General features: G+C 37.1%; 2 protein-coding genes across 5 annotated transcripts in view; one reads left to right on the top strand and one right to left on the bottom strand.

The window, feature by feature from the left end:
* Positions 1–901: 901 nt before the first annotated feature.
* The window catches only part of LOC139967973 (TWiK family of potassium channels protein 7-like), a 42,248-nt gene continuing 19,613 nt past the window's right edge, over positions 902–23,536 (bottom strand). For all 3 annotated transcript variants that reach the window (XM_071972223.1, XM_071972222.1, XM_071972225.1), the window contains one exon: positions 902–4,696. In XM_071972223.1, the coding sequence (XP_071828324.1) occupies positions 4,008–4,696 (689 nt within the window). In that variant the 3' untranslated portion in view covers positions 902–4,007. The remainder of the gene's footprint in view (positions 4,697–23,536) is intronic.
* On the top strand, positions 6,895–17,241 carry LOC139967972 (arylacetamide deacetylase-like). 2 transcript variants are annotated; one of them, XM_071972220.1, is made up of 5 exons: positions 6,895–7,380; positions 9,351–9,506; positions 10,899–11,136; positions 13,364–13,427; positions 13,800–17,241. In XM_071972220.1, exons 2-5 carry the CDS (start codon positions 9,366–9,368, stop codon positions 14,611–14,613), a joined length of 1,257 nt encoding a protein of 418 aa, XP_071828321.1. In that variant the 5' UTR covers positions 6,895–7,380; positions 9,351–9,365; the 3' UTR covers positions 14,614–17,241. The 2 variants fall into 2 exon arrangements, with proteins under 2 accessions (XP_071828321.1, XP_071828322.1); XM_071972221.1 differs by lacking the exon at positions 6,895–7,380 and adding an exon at positions 7,438–7,975.

Below are 23,536 nucleotides of genomic sequence, written 5' to 3'. Positions count from 1 at the left end.
TTCAATCACTCTTTTTTCACCTGACGAAGGACCAGGGTGTCCGAAAATTTGTGAAGCGTGTAGTTAAATCTATTCTATTCTAAATATTATGTTGGATTAAAAGGCATTACATGTTGTCCTTATCTTTTCTACTATTATTTCTATCCAACAAGTGGAACATTTTATCATGCATATATATATATATATATATATATATATATATATATATATATATATATATATATATATATATATATATATATATATATATATATATATATATATATATATATATATATATATATATATATATATATATATATATATATATATATATATATATATATATATATATATATATATATATATATATATATATATATATATATATATATATATATATATATATATATATATATATATATATATATATATATATATATATATAATTGAAATTGTAGTGAGTTGGAAAATCCAGAACAGTGAAAAAAACTTCCAGCCTCCACCGGGATTCGAACCCGGGCCTCCCGCTTGATATGCGGACAAGGTACATCTCGGTGTTCTTAGATGACTGTTGGTTTTGGAATAGAGAGGGGGGGGTGAGTTGTTCGGGGGACTTCTGTTAACTTGGTTGGTATTACCTGAAATCTTTTCTATGAACCATACTGACCGAGGAGGAAAGATGGAAAGGTGGGAGGTGGTGGGGTTCCAAATCAGAGGGGTAGAAGTTTCCATCCACGCAAAATTTTGATAAATTTTACACCTATGCATATTGCAAGCAAATTATTGGTTTTTGTTCTTGTAAATTGTATTTTGTTTCACTTGTTTATTTTTTCTTAGGGTGGGGGGGGGGGGTTGGGTGGGGGTTATCTCTCATTGGACAGAATGAAACGGAACAAATAGAAAAAGGAAAGCGTTAAGATAAGTCATTGCAGAGATTAATATTATCGTGTATTTCTAATAATAAAATCTTAAAATAAAAAATAAACTAATATAAGCATTCAAATGAATAGATAATAACTTGCTTACATTCTGTACTGTGTAAAAAATGTGATTATAGATACATCACTAGCCCCCATATAGAAAACCAAGAGAAATACAAGTGTCTATATAAACTTCGTCTATATACAGATCGATTCTCCGTCAACTTTTCTTACGATGGTCAGATAGAAACATTCTTTCAAAGCGGAGGGTCAGAGCCTGGAAACCAAATCTCACTATAGGCTAGATACCTGGATCTAACAATGACCAGAAGGGTAGCCGGTTGTATGCTCAAGAGTATAGGTCTAAAGGGCCCGCATACCGCAAGATTGTGGGCTGACATTTCTTTCGCAGAATGTACTGAATTTTGCAGGGGCCCGGATGTGGCCCACTGATCCACCCCTGGTCTTTAATCATTCCATCAAACTACAGTAATGAATGAAAGATGCGTACATACTATTCACATGACTACGTGCGGCTGGACAACCTTCCAAAGGTGAACCAGCTCAGTGCGAAAGAAAATAGAAGTATGTAGCTGGAGAGGGGGGGGGGCGGTTGTGTTATATATCGGCAAGGTATTTAATTATTTCGTGCTTTTCTTAAAGCTATGGAATATATAAAGTAAAGAATACGTTTTCAAATTAACATTACATATATCTATTTTTAAAGGCAGCTATACATTTTCGTCATGTTTGCAACTTATAGTTATAAATTGCACTAAAGGATTCTACTTTCATTTAAGCGTTTAATTATAGATTTTATCTTGTAAGCCTCTATTTATTGAACAGTAGAGAAATAAATAAGCAAATAAATTGCATTCCGGAAGGCTCGTAGACCCACCCCTTCCCCTAATCCTTCCATCTATCATATTACTGATCCTTTACTTCGACTGACTAATAAAATCATAAGAAAGAATTCAAAATTCAAAAGCTATCTCTTCAGTGTAAATTCCTGCTCTTCCATCTGCACGCGTATCAATTCCAATAACCTAACATGCTTTAATTTTGATAGAAAAATTAATATATTAACAAAATATTAGGTTGTTAAAGAAGTATTTTCAATAAAACAAGGAGACGCACAGTTCTGTTGTTGGCTGTAGTTTAGGAGACCAGAAACATACCTCCCATTCCTGCCACTCCCTATAGCTATCGCCAGCCAACGTGGAAGTTAGGGCAGTTGAAATAAAATTGCCTCGATCAGATAGCTACACGTTGGTGTATTTCTATGTCAGATGGTAAACAAGCATTAAAACCGTCTATAATTCACTGCAATAATGAATAACAGAATTCCATTTGCCAAGGTTTAATCAATCTCTGACGCTTCTCAAATATTTCACAAGTGACATTAATGTTTTGTGCGTTCAATTATTATCATTATTTGCAAACAATGATCACTATACAGGACGTTACTGCGTCACTGAGAGAATTTTCCAACACCAATGGAAATTAAAGCAAGTATATCAAGCCAAAAAAGTGAAATAAAGTGAAATAGAGGGGGTAAACCAGTTCTTCCCTTAATAGTACATTGCAGCTTATGTATATAGTCATGCTTCCTTGCCTTATTTACAGAGTGTAGGCCTAGGCCTATATATAAGTGAGACATAACATAACTGTTGTTTTGATAATTACACAGCTGTTTGCACTGGGTTATCTATAAGGCATATATAAGTTACATCCCCGGCAAGGAAAGTAAAGTCATGAATCTTGTTATGAAATATATACATAGGAAAAACTGTCATCCATAAAATCACAACATTAAATCCTAAATAATGCACTCTATGTAGCTTAAATTAAAAATTATAAAGCAACAAAACAAAACAACAACAACAAGGAAACTTAGCAATCATGAAAATAGTTTGGACGGTGTGAAAGTGAAAAAGAAAAAGTAAAAAAAAAGAAATTTAAAAGAAAAGCGTATTGGCCCTGCAGCCTTTTATAAAGTAAACACATAAGAAACAAACTTAGTTTACAGATGGTTAAAACCTCTAAATGGTGGAAAGGTCATAGGTCATAGATGTTGAAGGCGGTTTCAGCTAGTAATATTACAGATAAGGTTTTTTGGTTTCGCAGTTTCTGATTTGTATCACATATGAGCATTCATCTTTCTAACAAAAATATCATAAGTATATTTTTTTTCATATACAATCTATCACAATTTCTCTTTTCTTATTTTACTTTTTTTTCCCGGAGTGAGGAGTGAGAAGGCGTGCGTATTGGGCCACTTACAAGAAGTTTATGCAGTCTAGAACTTCATGGGATTAAACTTGCTTTATCATTTGTCCTAATGTAAATATTTCTTTCAACGGAAGTGCTTCCTATAAAATCTCCTATTTTTAAACGCAAAGAGATTAAGGCCTTTAATGTGGAATTCTGTTAAAACGAATATAAACTTGTGTTATCCATTAACCGCATGCTCCAGCCGGATCCCGAGACAACCACAATGTTTGAAGTAACTGCATGCTACATATTTTTTTTCCCCTTTTTATCACAGTATAAGGATTACTTTTAAGGGAATATCCAAAAGAAAATTCATTCCCAAACATGGACATTTCCTTCGCCTATCCCCCCCCCCCCCCCCACCACAAACAGTCACGTTTCATCAGTACATTTTTGAACGAAGGTGTCGATAATTTGGGTGTGCTTCCCGTCGGGTATTCGCACTCAGTATACATGACCTAACATGTTGTTGACAGAGCCTAGCCTAAAGTCAGTTACTTCTAAACTGCTAAAAACCTTCTTCCCAGGATCTCGTTCTTCATAATTTTTGACCATAAATCACGTGACGACATTTTTACTAGGTCATCCGTTGATCGTTTGCACTCGCTTGTCCAAAAAAAAAAAATTTGTTTGGTAAAATTGCAAATATCGATTATGTGGTATAATTTGGAAAAACATATTGTTTCACCGACTGGCTCACGTCTATAATAATTATGCATGCGCGTGGTCAGTAACCGTGTCCGTGTGTAAGTTCAAATAACCAGGTATACCAGTATCTTGTGTATACATCATCATCATCTTCTTCTCCTACACTGACAATTTTCTCCGTTATCAATGTTCCAGCTTGATCTTATGATAAACAAAGATTACGATCCGTACCACTTTATCTTTCAACAATGTAATTGTCATCGACATCATCGCCATACCCAAGAGGGTGAAAAATATGCAGAATATGAAAGCGTGATGTGAATACAGGTTCGTTGGTATGAGATCACCGAACCCTATGGTTGTTAGGGTGATGATGGTGAAGTAAATAGCCTCGCCATATTGCCATCCCTCTATCCGTACCATGATGGCAGATCCTCCACAGATATAAGACACCAGAATGACTAGAATAACGAAGATGGGTACCTCTTCCTCTTGACAGGTGCCATCTTTCGTACAAACACCGTGACCACTGTGATGTTGTTGATGGTGGTGAGTCGCTGCACCATGATCGTCGCCCTTTGATTGAGGACTGTGTTTCATCTCTTGAGCGTTGTCGTGTTCTGGACTTTCCTTTACGGTCATGGCCGTCGCGGGCATTGAGAAATCTTCCTGCGGTTGCGATCGGTTGAATTCTCTCGTGATTCGCCGGGTACACTTGTTAATTCCGACCTTCTTGCAGAACCAGAGAACTAACCTTGCTAGAAGGTCCCCGATATCGGCTAAACACAACAATGTAAGAGGGATGCCAATCATGGCGTAGACGATACAGAAGCCTCGACCAGCTGGTGTCGTTGGTACGATGTCGCCATAGCCTGTTTTGTCAAATAAATTGAAGGAAAATGTTATACTATAAATGGATCATCTTTTCTTTTTTATTTAAATATTTGCAGAATATAGTCATATTCCGTGCGGTAGAAGTGATTTACAAGTAACATGCTTGAATGTTGACCCCTAACACACAATTGTCATATCAAACACATGGACCTTGCAAAATACTATTAAAGTTGTGGGGGGGGATTAAAAATGGATGGAGGTTTTTTTTTTAAATTTTTATTGCAGTCATAACCGCCGAGTAGGTCCATGAAGAAAAAACACTTTGTATCACGTAAAGAGGGATATTTTGATTTAAAGGGATGGAAAGGTAAAAAAACTCAGGTATATATTATTAAGGCGATGTAAATGTTACCGATACCGATATGCTGCCGATATTGCAAATATCGGCCGATACCAATATCGCAAACGATTATCGACGCAACACTAGTTTGAAGGGATGGAAAGTTCAATAAAACTCAGGTAACTATAAATAAGGCTACGTTAAACTACTCAAACGATGTCAATTTATTGAACTAGATGAAACAAAGGGAAAACTTCAAACAAGCATAGAAACTGTTTGACAAGAACGCCGGTACAACCAGTGACGTCAGGATTACAAACCCTGTGCTTTACCAACAACATCGAATCCCGACAGTTGGCAGTGGCAATCCCTGTATAGCTATGGTGCCCGGCAGAAGTCACATTAATTTACATACCATGTAACCAAGGATTTAGCCTTATTTTTATTCGATAAAATCCAGACAGAGGCAGGAAAGGGATTTTTTTCACAAACGAAGCACCTTTTGTCTCAGCGAACTTGTTTCTAAGACAGTACGCTTCTTTATAATAGAGGTAATGTATGTCATTAAAATTAGATGCATTTTGTTCAACCCGCCTCCCCCCCCCCCCCCCACCTTCACGCATATACACGTATCTTTTTTACTAAAACGTATATGTTGTAACTATTGTTAAGCGCCACGAGAATTATTTTCACAGTTCGTTGGCGCTATATAAAAAGTATTATTTTTTATTACAAAAACAAACATACACACTGTGAAATATAACAACATTTAAAATTACAAAGTAACAAACAACTAAATTATATCCTGTATGCGATTATAAACTTAAGCCATACAATGGCTGAAATGTGACTGATCAAAGTTAATTGTCCCCACAATCCTGATTGCATCACTGCCATTAAACTATCACTATATCCCTCCCTCTCTCTCTCCACCACACACACACAAGCACGCGCGCTATGGCAGGCCATCAGTCTCAAATCGTAGCGCGCACACCCACACACACGCACACACACACATTTTTCTGGTTTTCAAATCGACGTTATTTATACTGCGCGGTAAAATTATATCTGTCCTTGGGCTAATTACATTGAGTGTGGTGTAACGAATTTATCAATCGCAATGGGTGAATCCTTCCAACTGTACAATAGGCCTATAATAATTGAGTTTGAACAGCGTATGTTAAGATTAGAGTATTGTGTGTGTGGTTCACGGATATATATATATATATATATATATATATATATATATATATATATATATATATATATATATATATATATATATATATATATATATATATATATATATATATAGACATGTCTGATGGCGTGTGTTGGAAAGTTAAGAATATCCACCCGGGCCTCCCGCTTTATATGCGGTCACCCTAACCTGTAACCAACTAGGCTATGGACGCTGATTGTATGTCCAGAGGTTCTAAACCGGTAAGGAAGGTCGTAATTCCACTGTAGGCGTTTGTCACCTCTATCGAACAATACTAGTTCTGTTTTGGTGACATGTTTGCCTTACTCTAGAGATCAAACATGATGCTAACCAACTCGAAATCATTTGTGATTCCTGACAAACAGAAACAGGACGCTAAAACGTTCATGTTGACAATGAACTGCACTGGTGTACTTATGGTTATATGCTCATTGCTTCTTTAGCTCAGCCAGGATTTTTGATAAGAGTCTGTTCATCAGATGTAAAATGGGGCTGAGAAAGTGTTGTAAAATGGGGCTGGGGAAAGTGTTGCAAAATGGGCCTGGGGGAGTTTGTAAAATGGGGCTGGGGAAGTGTTGTTAAATGGGGCTGGGGGAAGTGTTGTAAAATGGGGCTGGGGAAGTGTTGTAAAATGGGGCTGGGGAACGTGTTGTAAAATGAGGCTGGGGAAGTGTTGTAAAATGAGGCTGGGGGAAGTGTTGTAAAATGGGGCTGGGGGAAGAAGAAATGGCTTACAGAATAGCTTTAGCATTGTGCCAACTATTTCGGAAGGTCTAACACAATGACAAGTTAGAAAATCATGAGTGCGAGTTCGATAAGTTCAATAAGGTCATGATGATACGAAGATTGTGGATTCTAAAGGTCGCTGTATTTTGTCAATAATTTATTGATTGATTTATTTTCTTCGTCAGCCTACTTACTGTTCCTTCTAAAACAGCCGGATAACATTAGACTTCCTCACAAACCAAATCAAACAGAATACCGAACGCCGATCGTTCGATTAAGTTCATTTCAAGGTCTAGAGTTATACACTTGTTGCTGAGGGAGCGAAACTGCAGATTCCACATAGATTGCTGTGGTATAACCCTATTTAAGCATTTGCTCATTATTGTCCCTTCAAGGAGTCGTATTTCTCACAAAGGTTTAATACAGTTTACAAGGTAAGTCACCTTCTCTTCGTGTATTTAATACATATATACAGTTTATTAACACTCTCAGTGCATGTATCACGTTGTTTACTGCGTTACAAATACAAAGTACGAATATTGTCTTCTTTCTTTATATGATTGTGTTTGTTTGTTAATCAAAGTAAAGTTTTCGCAAAGATAAGATTTATCTAAGAGCCTAACCACGTCGTCAATGTGTAAACAGGTCCGTCAAAAGTGGTTTAGGCTATACTATTGTGTTATAGCGCTGTAGTCTCAATATACATTGACCAATATAGGCGAAGTATATGTGGTAAATGAAGACTCAGTGGCGGAGCTAGGTGGATTGGTCGGGGGGGGGGGGCGAGAATGGTCTGTAGGGGCGCTTTCGACACTATCTATGCGGAGCGCCACCACAGGTTGGCGCGGAGCGTACAGAATTTGTTTGAGTAAAGAAACTCCCTAGATCGCCGGAAATGACCCTTTCCGGGCCTTTCTAATTTGCAGATAAACGAAGAATAAATAGGTGTCATCGCCATTTGTGACAACTCGGAAGTTTATATGGGTGTTGAAAGTACATGCGATTCATCACAATCCCTGTGGTATCTTTGTGAGTGCTCATAACGTACCTTGCATGCCGACTTAAAGTTTGGTGTTTATTATTATTTCAGCCACTGCGGGTGGCGTATCGTATAAAAATAGATCGAAAACCCCGTACAGTTCTTGGAAATAGTTTCGTTCAACGGAAGTGCCGATAAATTAAAGCCCGCCGTTAGAGCATTTTGTCAGAGAATTACACCAACAAAATGTGACAAATGTCAATAGGTAGATGAGAGCGCAATAAAAAAGTCAATAATCGCGGATAAGTAAAAAGTGGTAAAAAGCTGAAAAGGGCGTCAGCAGTCCATTTGAGTTCGTCAGGGGGGCATCCGCCCGGAAACTGTATGGAAGCTCCGCCACTGTGAAGACTTTCTGCTCAGCACTGCTTTAGAATGATATTGGAATGATGACGTAACATTATTTTTGATATGGAAAAGGTGGAATATTATACAGGGTGAAATTTCCATTCAATTCCTAGATACCGTTTTTGAGATTTGTCCATTATACGTTTTGCATCAATACATGTAGTGAATAAGATATATATATATAAACTGGAAGTTTTTGCACTGTTCTGGATTTTACAACCCATTACGATTTCAATTATATATATTCATTTGCCTTTGTCGTTTACCTCCATTTCATTAACAAAAGTCTGTTCAAAGTATCTCTTTCGAGATCCGGCTTTAGGAATCACAAATGACTTCGAGTTGGTTAGAATCATGTTTGATCTCTAGAGCAAGGCAAATATGTCACAAAACAGAACTACTGTTGTTCGATAAAGGTGACAAACGCCTACAGTGGAATTACGACCTTCCTTACCGCATTCGAACCTCTGGACATACAATCAGCGTCCATAGCCTAGTAGTAGTTAGGGTGCCCGCATATAAGGCGGGAAGCCCGGGTTCGAATTCCGGTGGAGGCTGGAAATTTCTTCACTGTTCTGGATTTTCCAACTCATTACGATTTCAATTGCCTACAGTGGAATTACGACCGACCTTCCAGAGGTGTCGAACCTCTTGACATACAATCAGTGTTCATAGCCTAGTTGTTTAGGGTGTCCGCATATAAAGCGGGAGGCCCGGGTTCAAATCCCGGCGGAGGCTGAAAGTTTTCCAATGTCTTGGATTTTACAAATCACCACAAAAACTAGGTCGAGAATCTGATAATGGAAAATCATGTTTATGCATGCGAATAATGCGATCCTGTAAGTATTTTTCGAACAGTTTCATGATTAGTCTTCATGTACTTGCACTAATCTTACTACCTTCCAACCTCCCCCTCCCCCCCCCCCTTCCCCACTCATTTCCCTCAGATAACTTTCCAATCTGTGTTAAATTGTTTAAATAATATGAAATTTAACTCTCTGCATGTCTTCATCATTACAGAATTATTTCGCCCAGATGGAAACGTGGCTAGCAGTATTAGTAGTCATAATAGTAGTATGCATCAAGTATGTATGGGACATACCTACAGAAGAGACGTTCCCCTACAAGATTCTGTATCGTTGTGTGTACCTCTACGGTGTTATTTCTTACACAGCGGTCAGTATATATGTATCCTTACCTTTATCGTCTATTGGTTATATAAATATATATATATATATATATATATATATATATATATATATATATATATATATATATATATATATATATATATATATATATATATGCGTGTTGCTGTCTATACACGTATGTTTATATATGTATGTTTGTGCGTGTGTGCCTTCTTGATATCACACTGTTTCATGATAGCCTATATCAATCAACATTAAAAGTAACATAAAACATTAAAAGTATTCTGTATAGGCCCCGAAATATAGCACGCTATAGTTGCTAGAAGTTTTCAAAAAGTACTTTCCTGGAGGTCTTTACTCTCCAAATTGCTCTCAGACTTTTTTAAGGAACACACAAGATGATTGAATGTCCAAGTGAGGAATATTTCCTCGAAGGTTGTAATAAAAAAGTTTTAAGAATTTTGACCAAAGGTGACCATATTTGAATTTCTAGCATATTTGGGGCCAATACAGCATACCTTTATATCAGTACTAAAATGATAAAAATCGTGCAATTCTCATATTATCAGGCGCGGATCCAGGATGGGGGATGTAACCCCCCCTCACCCCCCCCCCACTAATCGCCGCTATATCGACCAACACCAAAAAAAAAAATCGAATGAGTTATTAGCACAACCTTACGTCTAGACCTAATTATAGCCTTAATAAGCCTCAAAAAGTACATAAGTTCAGTTGTATTTTTCTGGGGGTGGGGGGGGTGGGGCACACCCACGTTACCGGATTTAACGACTTCAGTGCCACACTCACCCGCTTTAGATTCGCCCGTGTGCTGTCACTGGCTATGGAAGGATTTTTTGTTAAATTTTACGTCATCGCATTCTATATGTATATAGGACGTTGTTATAGTGCTACATTCAATCTCATTTACACAAGTTCTACTCTACGTAACAGGGTACATGTTGCATATTCATTATAGTTGTTTCATTTGTTCAATCATGCAGTTGGTTCAACTTTCTAATTCTAATACCACTCTTTAACTGTTCCCTCATATCTTGCTTCAAAGCACTGGTACTGACAGTATGAACTGTTCATAACCTTTATCTAATATAGAAATAGGATATCCTACATTGATCATTATATGGTGGCACACTCCTATTAGAGTCTACATCAATCAGAAAAAAGTGTCAAAATGCAGTTGAGGAACTTCTTCCTTGATATGTTATCAATCAGGCGTTTTGTTTTGTTTTTTGTGGCTTGCATGTTGAAGAGCATGAACGGAAGTATACATATGGTGCAAACATTGGGTCAATTGAGGCAATTTTAGACCCCTTTAGGCCTCCCAGGAGCAGCATTCGAAAACTGTTTACTATACTGATTTTTTTCTTCAGATATTTAGTATTTTATCTTTCTTCTATAGGCCCGAATGATGAGTTACGTCAACGGGAAAAATTTCGCTGAAAATTACAGGACATTTTTGACGATTATGATACCAACAGCTAAAGAAACCGAATCGACTAATTCCGACGTTTTGATAAAAACGACTGAATTTGATGGGATCGAAGTTCGTCAATATCAAAATGTTCGTCTTACAGGAGACGGCGAACGTCCGGCTTTCTTATTTATCCATGGTGGTGGATATGTCTTATCATCACCAGGTAAAGTTAACAAAAATCAATTTAAAAAAAAACTTGAAGCGCAAAGAATGAAAGATTCCGTTCAAACATACCATCACAAAATCGGTCACACTGTAGGCCTACTTTATCAAAAAGAGACTTATATATAAGAAATCCAGGGTTCCCGAAAGACAGGTCGACCCTCTGAAACAATGATGTGTCATGGCGCCACCTTGTTTTTAAATCTTCACATTTTTTTCTTCAATATGTGTCATGCAAATGTGGATAAATTTTGCCTTACTCCATATTAACGTGCACAGGGATGTATATGAGGACTTATAGCATTGCATATAGACTCCAGATGTGTGACCTTCATTAATTCGTACCGCGTAAGATTTGCCATTTACCACAGGGGTTCAACTCATAATGCGTGTAAGGTTGGCATTTAATATACACTTTTGAGTAGTCGGCGAATGAGAGCTTTATTTCAGAATACATAAAACATCAACGTCTTCTGTCGTGCGAGCGGTTATTGTCGTTAAAGATATATTTCCATTTGTATTTTTATTTAAATCCAATTACGTGACCCCAATCCAATCATGGTACTAACCAAAGCTTCAAGTACATGGACTATTGTATATATGGGGTTAAACATATTCTGTATCAAACATAACATATTTTAACCATTAAAGACAAGGTAATTACATTATATTATCAACATTTATTGACTGACTATATAAACAAGTACAATTTTAATATTCCTTTGATAATTTTATTCTACCTGTTAAATGTTTTTTTGACAAACAGTGCAGACCCTACGATTTTAGTAATAGCAACCTTTCCGAGAAATGACGGTCTTTCGTCGCCTGGCCAAGCAACGAAGTCTTCGGCTTTGAGTACACCGTTTCTGTGTATTGCCATGTTGGACGAATCTAACCGTAATAGTAATTACCGACTTTGCGATCCGCGTTATAGTCATTGCCGACTTTGCAAACCGCGGTGCCCCTTACAATTTTGAGTGTGTATATACTTTGGCAGATGAACTGATCGGAAAGAGCAAGGCATATCCGGATCGAGAATTTCCCCTCCCTCCTCCCCCCCCCCCACTCCTCCCATCTCTCTCTCCACCATCCACATTCTTTCTTTCTTGCCAGCTCGACCCAGCTCACCAAATCCTTGTAAGGACAATTGTATCCAACCACCGGTTTCAATTATTACAATTTATTCCTTGAAAGGAATGGCTTATGAAAAAGGGTCACCCGCACTTTTCTGTGAAGTATTCGCCATGCATGCTCCACAGTACTAGTTCATTACCATATCCTGAATTTACGGCGTTTCAAGGTCTATATGCCTGCTGATTCATAAGATCCCGTACTGCAGTGATTAGTTGTCAACAAGCTTTCTCTGCGTTATACTTATGAGTTTTTAAGTTTCACAATCTGGTCGTGCCTGCATATTGCACACTTATTTTATAGCGTTATAAGTTATAGCTGAAAACCCAATATAAATTAGGTCAACCAGATTGCTAAATGAATTGATTAAAAATGATACCACTACAAACGGCATCAAAAATTCATATATAGAAAGCATTACAACTCAGCAGATTTTCTGATTTGGATTAAACGACAGTCGTCGTCACGTTATCGAGCAACCAGATGTTTTAAACGTCGTTTCGATCTCTCGATTGGTCTGTTCATAAATTATTCAATGAAAGCTACAACCCAAGTCAAAGAATATAAGGTAGAGTGTGAACTGTAACACTGTAACACTGTATGTAGTGCATTTTGTAAATTGTTTGGTCATCTTGACCAGGCTATAAGTAGAGGCAGATCGAGAGACAGATCGGGCCATAGGGACATTCATGTCACACACCATGTCACACACCATGTCACACACCATGTCACACACCATGTCACACACCATGTCACACACCATGTCACACACCATGCCCCCTTCTTGGTGCATTCGTTTCTTGTCTTCTTTTTTCTCTCTTTTTTTCCCCTTCAGTATATGCGAAATTTAGAACGCATGATCTCATATTTTCCCGGTCCCCTGATTTATGCCGGTTCTCAAACCTTTATTCCCCTTCCTCTCACCCCCACAGAGATGGGTGGGGGGTGTGGGGTTGGGGGAGATCAAACCAGCCTGTCATCAAGTTGACAGTTTTGCTGCATGCGATGGAAGCCGTTTGTCAAATATTCCCTAGACCTTTATTTGAATGCTTTGTTGTAATTCACAATGGAATCTATGTTTTCTGTTTTATTTTCAGGCGTATACGACGACCTCCTTAAACTTATTTGTAGAGATCTTGGATATTATGTTGCTCAAATAGAGTAAGATTTTCGTTGTTGCCAAGTATCATTAACAAACAGCTGACATCAAATATTGATATCTCCTCATTTACTTCTCGTTTCACAATTTATATACTTATTTACATCTATCTTGGTTTTTTGGTAAATTGAAAACGTTATCTATATGCTTAGGTAAAGTTATATACAAAGTATTAAAGTCATATAGGATTATATACACAAGGAAACTTAACGTTCTGTGACATTTAGTTTTCATTTTTCACTTTTCATTTTACTTTTCATTATTATTATATTGCTTCCCCCTCCCCCCCCCTTTTAATTCTCTTAATGGGCTATACATGATGGTAGTTTTCCTAGCTGTTTTAGTTAACGTCTTGTATCTTTCTTCCTCTTTAGCTACACTCTAGCTCCGGAAGGGAAATTCCCTAGAGCCTACAACGACTGCTTGACCGCCTGCTTATGGTTTTTCCGAAACAGTGAGAGGTTTTCTGTCAATCCACATCGCGTTGTCATCTCAGGAGACAGCATGGGAGGTCAGATCGCGGCATCGGTAGTCCAAGCTCTCTGTAAGGACCCCACCATCCCAAAACCAAGAGCCCAAGTTCTGATGTATCCGTGTTTACAGTTTTTGGACATGCGCACACCTTCCTATCAACGGACAAGATGGCTGCACGGAGAGAGACCAGGAATTCTAAATCATATTACTGTCTCACTGTTTCTATCATTTTATCTCTTTGGAAAGGAAGACACTCGTTTCGTAAATGAAGTGTCTGGTAATTCACATGTACCAAACGAGTTTAGGAAGTCGTCAGCATGCATGAAACGACTGAATCACGACTTCATTCCAGGAAAATTAAAATTCCACAGCTACAACAAGGCTCCAGAAAACGACAAAAGCAGCCGCCCAAAGGAATTACAAGATAATGCGATATGGGAAGAAAACCAAAATATGTTACTTGATTATAGATTGTGTCCAATGATGGGAGAGCTTGAAGGATTACCTATAGCTTACGTCATCACATGTGGCGTTGACGTTTTCCGTGATGACGCGATTATGTACTGTAGCAACCTTCGACAGGCTAATGTACCAGCCATACACAAACATTACCAAAAATCATTCCACGGAGCGATAACTTTTCCCAAAGAAATTATTCCATCCGCTTGTGAGATGAGGGATGATCTTTTGGAATTTTTAAGGAAAGAAATTTAAAGATTTTATCTCCAGTGGGCCAAATACAAGGGCGGCGGAAGCACTTTTAATCTGGGGGGTACCGACATCAAAGGGCACTTTGCAGAAATTCGATTGGACTGATGCAGCTTTATATTTAGTACCCTTTATAACTCTTATCGTATTATCTTATTTGGGTATACACATCACTCCATCAACGCCCCCCCCCCCCCACCCCTCACGGAAAATATGCATTCTAGCACTCCAATATCCAATGTGCAAATTTGAAAACAAGGATTATGTTAATATCTTAACAAATTTTTCCCATTCGAAATAGCATTGAGTTTGACCCACAGAAATTCATTAAAAGGCAGGGGCGTAGCCAGGATTTGCAAAGTTGTATGCACGACTATCTGAGCGGAGCGCCACCATCAGTTGGCGCGGAGCGTACAAGAAAATTTTTGGTTTTACAAACCCCTCAGACGGCCGGAAACGGCCCTTCCCGAGTGTTCATTCTGGTTCCCTGGCCTCTTGCTAACTTGAGACACCTCAATTTTTATGTAGAAAAAGGGCACATTTTTAACCTGAGGAAAAGTGGGGGGGGGCACGTGTTCCCTGTGCCCCCCCCGGTTCCGCCGCCCTTGGCCAAATAAAATCGCCTACGTATCACTGACTACGCATTTTGAAAATCTTGGGTAACATAATGTAACCGTTTAGTTTTCTTACGGTACGGTGCAGAGGGTGGGTGTTTGAAAAGGAGGTAGGGTGGGGAAGTCATTGTTTCCATTGTTCTTTTGCAAAACAACATATATTGGAGGATAAAAGCTCTATCTGTCGACCTGATTCACGTTTGTTTGTCTTAATTGATCATTTTTTTAATCCCTTTTCAAAGTAGAAATTTACAACTCTACCTTTACTAGGGATGCCAAACATGATTATAGACCTACATGTATAGTTAGGCTTACATGTTATTATTTAGTTGGGATTCAACTTAAACCCAAAAAGGCCTACTCTAGTGATGGATAGCTGAGATCAATCTTGTGTGTCGTTTCAATATTTTCCGTTTTTCTTTAATTAATAATTTAATTTAATTTTACCAATAATTATGATATAATCCCTCCTTCAGCGTGTGCTTGGTAAAAAACAAAGATTTGATTCCAGGCAACCCTTTAAAGAATACATCTTCTTTAAGAACTACATGAAAGTCTCAGGTTTTGATGAATATGACTAAGTTGAACGTGCTAAAAAAAAATCGCGGATTGGGTATATAGGTCCTACACAGTACAGATTAACCTAACTATATTCATAAAGATATTAGGCCTATATTGAATCGGTATTTAAGTAGTTGTTGATTGCCTGATTGCAGACGGCATGGCTTGGATATACTGTAAAATGAAACATTTTCAATAAATAAATAAATAATAAGGAAACACCTGATTGTTTTGTCCATTAAACAGCGGATCTATTACTTGTGCATTTAAGCCCACCTGATTTCCAGGGAAGTTGCATGCGTGCTCAATTTGTTATCATCACGTGTGACCCAGCTTTGAGTTCAGACTATATAGTCGATTGAACACATTAATTCAGCGATAATTCCACCATATATACGACTATACTGTTCACGTGTTTGAAATTATAAATTGTTAATAAAGTCTTTATTTTTCTAATTTTTGTTTGCGATTGGCTTGCGGAGTGGATGATGTTATTAAGTAAAAGCTTTCTATTGCTTATAAAGTTACTGAAGGTTTGCAAGTAAAAGTAATCTTGTTTTGTTTTACCTTTTGTTTGGAAAATGACGCCCATGTACAAGTACTTTGAAAGATATAATCTGTATACCATTGACGCATAAAGATTGATAAGGATGTGCTTGGTGTCTTAGGAGTATTATACACAGTTAAGCAGGTTTGTCAGTATTTGAGTTCGTCATTAGAATCGCTTAAACGGGAATGGCGTAGGCCTAGTTAGTATTTCATATTAACCTTAACACAGCAGCAGATATCTAGTCTGGAGAAAGTATGCCACTTTTTATGCAACCGACAGGAAATACGTCATAAAGCCTAAGACTACAGAACAGGGGGGGGGGGGGGAGGGGCACCTGCAGTGTGAAAAACCTGAAAATTGTCGCTTTTCCACCAATTCAACTTGACCTAACCTTTGTGAAAACATGAAACTGCGGTTTTGCCATAAATTAAAAGTGCCCGCTTTTGTTAATGAAGAGTACACCGTTTTCCATTTTTGAAAAATTAGCATAATTATATATATGCGTTGCCATTTTTTTCTTCTTCTTATTTTTTATAACTTGGAGAATATAACACAAGTTTCTGATCTCTGTGTGATGAAACAACAGTTAAAAATGTAACAAAACCCACATCACTTTGCCAGATATTATGAAACAAGTTTTTAACTATATCGAAAACCAAATCTCCATAGTAACCACCTTTTCGTCGTCAAGACATGAATATTCAAGGCTATATATAGTCATACGAGGATACGCTTCGTTTTCAACAGGTAACCATTGACATCATCAACATAAAAGCTGACACATCCTCGATATTTCGTCGTTTCAATTATTATTACCTTGATGAAGCAAGAAACAGCTGTATTATTGCATTATAAATGTGATTACTGTATGGGGAAATATTGCACACACACACACACACACACACAAACCCCCCCCCCCCCACTAATTATAATACGCAGAGTAAGTTGCGGAATGGAAGTACTAACGATTTCAATACACGGCGTATAGCTCAGACACGGAGCTTGTTCATAACACTTTGTTAACCATGCAGTTATGTGTAAATCATTACAATATGACTCAATTCAGGCAGAAACTTAATTTGTTATGCATGCAGTATTATTGAAACATACTGCTGAACCATTAAAGAATCATTTAAGCAAGTAAAGGCCATCAATATAAGTGACTGAACTCATAGGCGTACGGGACCATTTCAGTTTGGGGGGGGGCAGAAACTTTTGTGCCCCAAAGTTCCCGTGACACTATCTAAGCAGAGCGCCACCATCTGTTGGCGCGTATCGTACAAGAAATTTTTTCGCAAAAAATGACTCTCAGATTGCCGGAAATGGCACTTATGAGGCCTTGCAAATTGCATCTAAACATTCTTTATTTTAAAATCTCACGTTTTCGAAATTTACACTTCCCCAAAAATTTGGTAAATTAGAAGAAGAAAAAATGGTAACATCACTTTGAAGGGGAAAAATAGGACAGTATATTTTTTAAGCTCCTATTTAGTTACCGTATTTATTATTTTAACACAGTACTCAGCTACTTCCAGAAAAACATACATTGTTCAACGACACGTAGGCAGGATGATGTCGCTGTGTCGACCGAGACTGCCATTCTTCTCACAAAAAAAGTATAATAAATAACAAAGAATATGATAAACCTGTACTTCTAGGCTTGTAGGCACTACCCTCCCCCCCCCCCCCCCACCATCCATGAACAAGAAAACGTTTCTTATATACACTCATGTCGGGGATGTCCAGGTATACAGTTGACTAGTAAGAAAAATTTTTGATAGTGCAAAAAGCGTGGTAGCCCAGATGAGCTGCGCTTACGGTGGTATTACACGAAAATATTCGGGCAACATGATGCTAAATCAAGAAAATCATTAGGCCTGTATTAATATTAATGTCACAAAACAAATAACATAAAACACTTTCCACAGAGTTGTCGGGCAAAAATTTGAAAAAGATTCGGGCAAACTACTGCATATTTATATATATATAAAGTCTGCCCACTGCCCCCCCCCCCCCCCGCCTCGTACGCCTATGACTGGACTATAAAGCCTAATGCACAAACCACTAGGTCCGTTCCTTTACAATTTACAATCAATTAATAATTTGTCAAGGAAAAAGGGTATTCCAGATTGTGTAGCTAGTAATAAATTTGTTACTCCGTTGCTTGCCCTCTTGTTTGTGTTTTTATTTTACTTTTATTTTACTTTTTTACTTTTTACTTTTACGTTTTGATGTATTTTTGGTGTTTCTTTTCTCTGGAGATAAAATCGCACCATATGTTTGTTTCACATGGTATACATATATATATATATTCATACATATATTGTTAATATCTCTGTTTAATATATCGTACTTAATGGAGCGTGATGCGTGAGAATTTACCGTGGAACTGTCCTCATGGTGTTCATCTTGCAATATGTTGATCAAATGTTCATTCATACTTAGTAAAGATTCCTAAATCCTATTGGTCCATTCAGGTCAGTGGTTAATCCTGTGAGTAACGCACGCTAGACCGTTGATTAACCCCTTATTAACCTTTTCTGCACTATTCAAAAGCTTGAACGTACAGAATTGAAAACAAAAATCCCTCTTTTACTCCGGGTATATTTTTGTTTCTAACTTGGTTCGCTTCATCAATTCACAGTGACACACTGCAGAGTTAAAATGTTATTATTCATGTTGACATAATACCCCGATCCAGTGAACAAAGTAATTAAAGTGATCATTCTTGAACTTCCCGGAATAATGTGAAAGAGGATAATTCATAATATATAATAACTAGGGAGGAAATAATTATAATTAATTTCACTAAAGTATATAGGCATGTTCATTCAATTATTCTAACCGCATGCATACTTCTACAAGCATTCTCGCTCTATTGGGTGTTGCGGACGATAAATCACACGTGAATGACAGAGTTTGTCCAGGTGGTTCTTCATCGATTGATCATCTCGTGTTTATTCCATCAGGTTTCTGTGTTTCTGGGTGTGACGAATCACACTCATGTATAATAATATGCTGAAGATTTTTTGAGTTTTATGAACTTTGGTGGTCTTGTGATATAATTATTATTTCGGAGACTAAATTTAATACAAATGCCATAAGAAATTTTTCCTAAATTAATTAATTTAAATTAAAACAAAACAACTGTTTCTAAATCGTCAGCTGGCTTGTACTCTCGGTAGAGTAAGAGGGTTGCGTGTGAGCAGCAGCAGAAGGCAGGTACAAAAAAAATTAATATTCATGTCTATCGGCTTCAGTATATGATGTTATTTTCAGACTATTATTTTGGTATTGATCTATGGAGGAACATTACTTTAAAACATATAATATTTCCCAAGTTGGAGACAAATTATTCTGAACTGCTAGTTTTCGGGTGTAATTATGAAATAAAAATTCTGTCGTACAAAGGTTTATGATGATCGGTTGTTCAATGTTTCGTGCTATCATGTATAGACGATTTCGAGCCTATGTGTTATGTGGACACGAGTGGTTTGTAGTATGTAATATACCAAATTGACAAACCAATATAGTTAGCATATCCTCAAATGTCTATATGTTTAGTCCTATATGAGTAATTCTCTCTCGTAAAACTCACAAGATATACTCAAGTGAGCGATTGAACTCTCCTATAGGGTAGATCCCATTGATAATATACCCCCTCTATTTATACAGGTCATATAAATAACTGGACTCTATAAAGTTGATCTCAAAGGGATCGTCGCTTAAACGGTATACTTCCCTGAGTTGATATCACCAATAAAACAAAGTAAGCATGTGCAAAGGTTCAATTAATTACTCCTGTTGAATTACACACTAAACTCGTCACTTTCCAAGGCCAATAGAGCATATAGATAGACATTTTCAACTGACATGTCCTACCCACCATAATGATAGCTAATGGCTTGGGACATCACAACACATTCAACTTTTGCCACCATGACCATTTAGATTTTGAGCTAGAAGAGCTCAAAGTTGAGCAAAGTGCTTCCCAACCCATCTGCCAGCTGTCGCTGTGGAATCTTCTTATTTCAGCCAAGATTTTCTAATATACTTAAATCCCCTTCAATCCTCCAGATTTTTAGACATCAGTAGTTTATCTCATCCTCTTCAACATCCAAGCATTTAAAAGTGGTGATGACTCAGAAAATGCCCCAAACAAATCAGTAGGTCACTTTAGGGCTGTTTTCTGACAATGGTTAAACACCCATGCGGACGTGCACTATACTCTTATTGTGGTGTAATATACCTGTAACCATTTTGAAAACTGTTTTAAACCTCATAACATTGCAGGCCTTCATATAGTAGTATGAAGTATAACGATATACGCATATAAACACAGGAAGCTCAAGAAACATGATGGTATCCTGTTTGTTAACTACTAACTTAAAATACGTTCATATAATACCAGTAACAACGGATAAGTTTATAGCGCATACGTGTCGTTTACCTTATGTTATGGACAGGGAAGGAGATCTGTTCCCATTTCAAGAAGGAAAATTACTAATGCACATATATACATGTATGTGTGTATGTATGTATGTATGTATGTATGTATGTATGTATGTATGTATGTATGTATGTATGTATGTATATATGTATGTATGTATGTATGTATGTATGTATGTATGTATGTATGTATGTATGTATGTATGTATGTATGTATGTATGTATGTATGTATGTATGTATGTATGTATGTATGTATGTATGTATGTATGTATGTATGTATGTATGTATGTATGTATGTATGTATGTATGTATGTATGTATGTATGTATGTATGTATGTATGTATGTATGTATGTATGTATGTATGTATGTATGTATGTATGTATGTATGTATGTATGTATGTATGTATGTATGTATGTATGTATGTATGTATGTATGTATGTATGTATGTATGTATGTATGTATGTATGTATGTATGTATGTATGTATGTGCCTAAACTTGCTACCAACTCTTCAACACTCATCCTAAACCAACGCATGGTTATATTCGTCATAGTATACTTATAATATTTAATATATATGACGTCATTGATACCAAGCACTGTTTGCCAGTAACATAACACGAGTATAATGTTTACCAAAAACAGCAACATTTATATCTAGTTCAAGTGCATTTGTTCATATTTGTTTTCCTTTTCGTAGAATTGACCGACATAAGTTTTCGTTTCTCACACAAGGAAGTAACTTTGTACACATCTGTATAGAAGATAACTTCATATGCTCAACAGTCAAACATTCAAACGTTCAAACTGTCACGCCAGTGATCTCAGAATAGGCCTAACTGAAGTATAAGTGCCACAAATTATGTGTTTTACTATATTAGAAACTAAGACACACTGCTTGAAGTTTAAAGATGAATTTCCTCCTTTCGCTTCTTCTTCTTCTTCTTCTGATTGTCTCTTTACTACCTTCCTTTTTGCATAACTTACAACGCTCGTGACCCCATAAACCGGGGTCTTGTACATACCTTTTAAGACTGAACTCCGTAAAAAACTTTGGTTATTCTAAAATCTTTCTATATATAGGCCTAGTCGACATTTCATAAGGGTGTAGAAGCAGGGTTCTCTGGCAACTACCCAGTTCGGTGTATATCTTTCTATACAAACATATACTTTCAAAATTGGGATTCTTTAGTATACAAAAGTTACAAAGGGGTAACTAGTGTCCCTAAGATGGACACAGCATGTCTTTACTACTCGGCCCGAACACACTGACAACTTAAGAGACTATCTATGGTGACCACACTATTGCTAGATATCTTTAAAATGGCCTCAATGCTTTAAGCTATTCTCTGGCCGTGCTTCAAGTGTTTCATGTTTTATATGAACTTAAGCAAGGCAGTCATTCAATGCAGTCTCTATAGTCCCTTTAACACCAAACATAATACTGGAAGAAGGCAGCTTTTATCACGTGACTTAATTGAAGTAATAATATGCCATGACGTCAATATAATATTAAAGGGATTTCATACAGGAAATGGAATGCAGTCGTTGTTGATAGTTTGTTTATATATGGTGTCTTTGTCGCGCGATGATTTTTTTCCCCTTTGGTATTCCCAGTCACATATAGAGTAATGCAGAGCTGAAACCATTGAAAGAACAATGTGCAGACCTTAGTGACGTCATATGGACTTTGCATAACATGTCTGCAGCTGCCGAGAGACACATACGACTGTGTACAATATCCATGTAACCTCAATATTGACATTTCTAGTCTGACTGACATTAAATCTACCCCACCGCTATGGAATCTTCTTCTTTGCACTGAGAACGTAATGGATGCCCTATTCGATATACCGTCCAATCCCATTTGTGTCCATCTCTATGAAGCTTCCGACATTCCATCGGACATATCAAAATATATATTAGATCTCAATATATATGGTATATATTAATAATTGTCAATGGGATAGGCGACACCGTGGAGGAATACCGTACCATAGCGTGCGTAATGTCGTGTGGTATAATATTGTGGGGATAGTACACGAACACGTTGAAGCATGCAACTGCTCGCATTTTCAGTATAAATTATTCCGCTATAACCATCAAAAAAACATTCAACATAATATGCATTTTGGATTCATGTCACAACGATCGCTTACTATGTATAGAAATGGCGTACATTCTAGATATATAAACGCAATACTTTTATAGCAGGCCTTTCCTATTCTATATAACTTTATACTTTTGCATGTACGAATCGGGGCGGCTGAAACTGTTACTTTAATTTCATGACTAATTGGTGAAGAATAGGTATAGCAGCTCGTTACCATGGCATTCTTCAGCGAGAGTGAAGAGTTGAAATACTTCATAGAGTTTGTACAACCCAGGTAAGTATATAATAAGAGTGAGAAGTGAAAATTTGGTTATGACACGCAACCATCTATCTTCACTGGTTTAAGGATCCGTCAAAATATGAAAATATTCAAAGTATGGACATTATAACAGTTGGCAATAAAGTTGGCTTCTCACGTAATTTGCTGTTCGACAGCTTTCGGAGAAATGTTTTCATGACTCATGCACCAATGTTGACATTTATTTGTGCAGCAAATTCATGACTTATTTGAATTTGATCAATTTTGACATTCTTGCAAATTGCCACGAAGCGTACATTTTGTTTCAACATTTTGTCGTTAAGTGTCGAGCTGATAAAATTTAGCTGTCAGCCGTTGCAACTTTTGTTTCCAGAGAATAGT

This window comes from Apostichopus japonicus, chromosome 5 (genome assembly GCF_037975245.1).
Source record: "Apostichopus japonicus isolate 1M-3 chromosome 5, ASM3797524v1, whole genome shotgun sequence".
Classification (NCBI taxonomy): domain Eukaryota; kingdom Metazoa; phylum Echinodermata; class Holothuroidea; order Aspidochirotida; family Stichopodidae; genus Apostichopus; species Apostichopus japonicus.
This window is presented reverse-complemented; position numbering and strand designations above follow the sequence as displayed.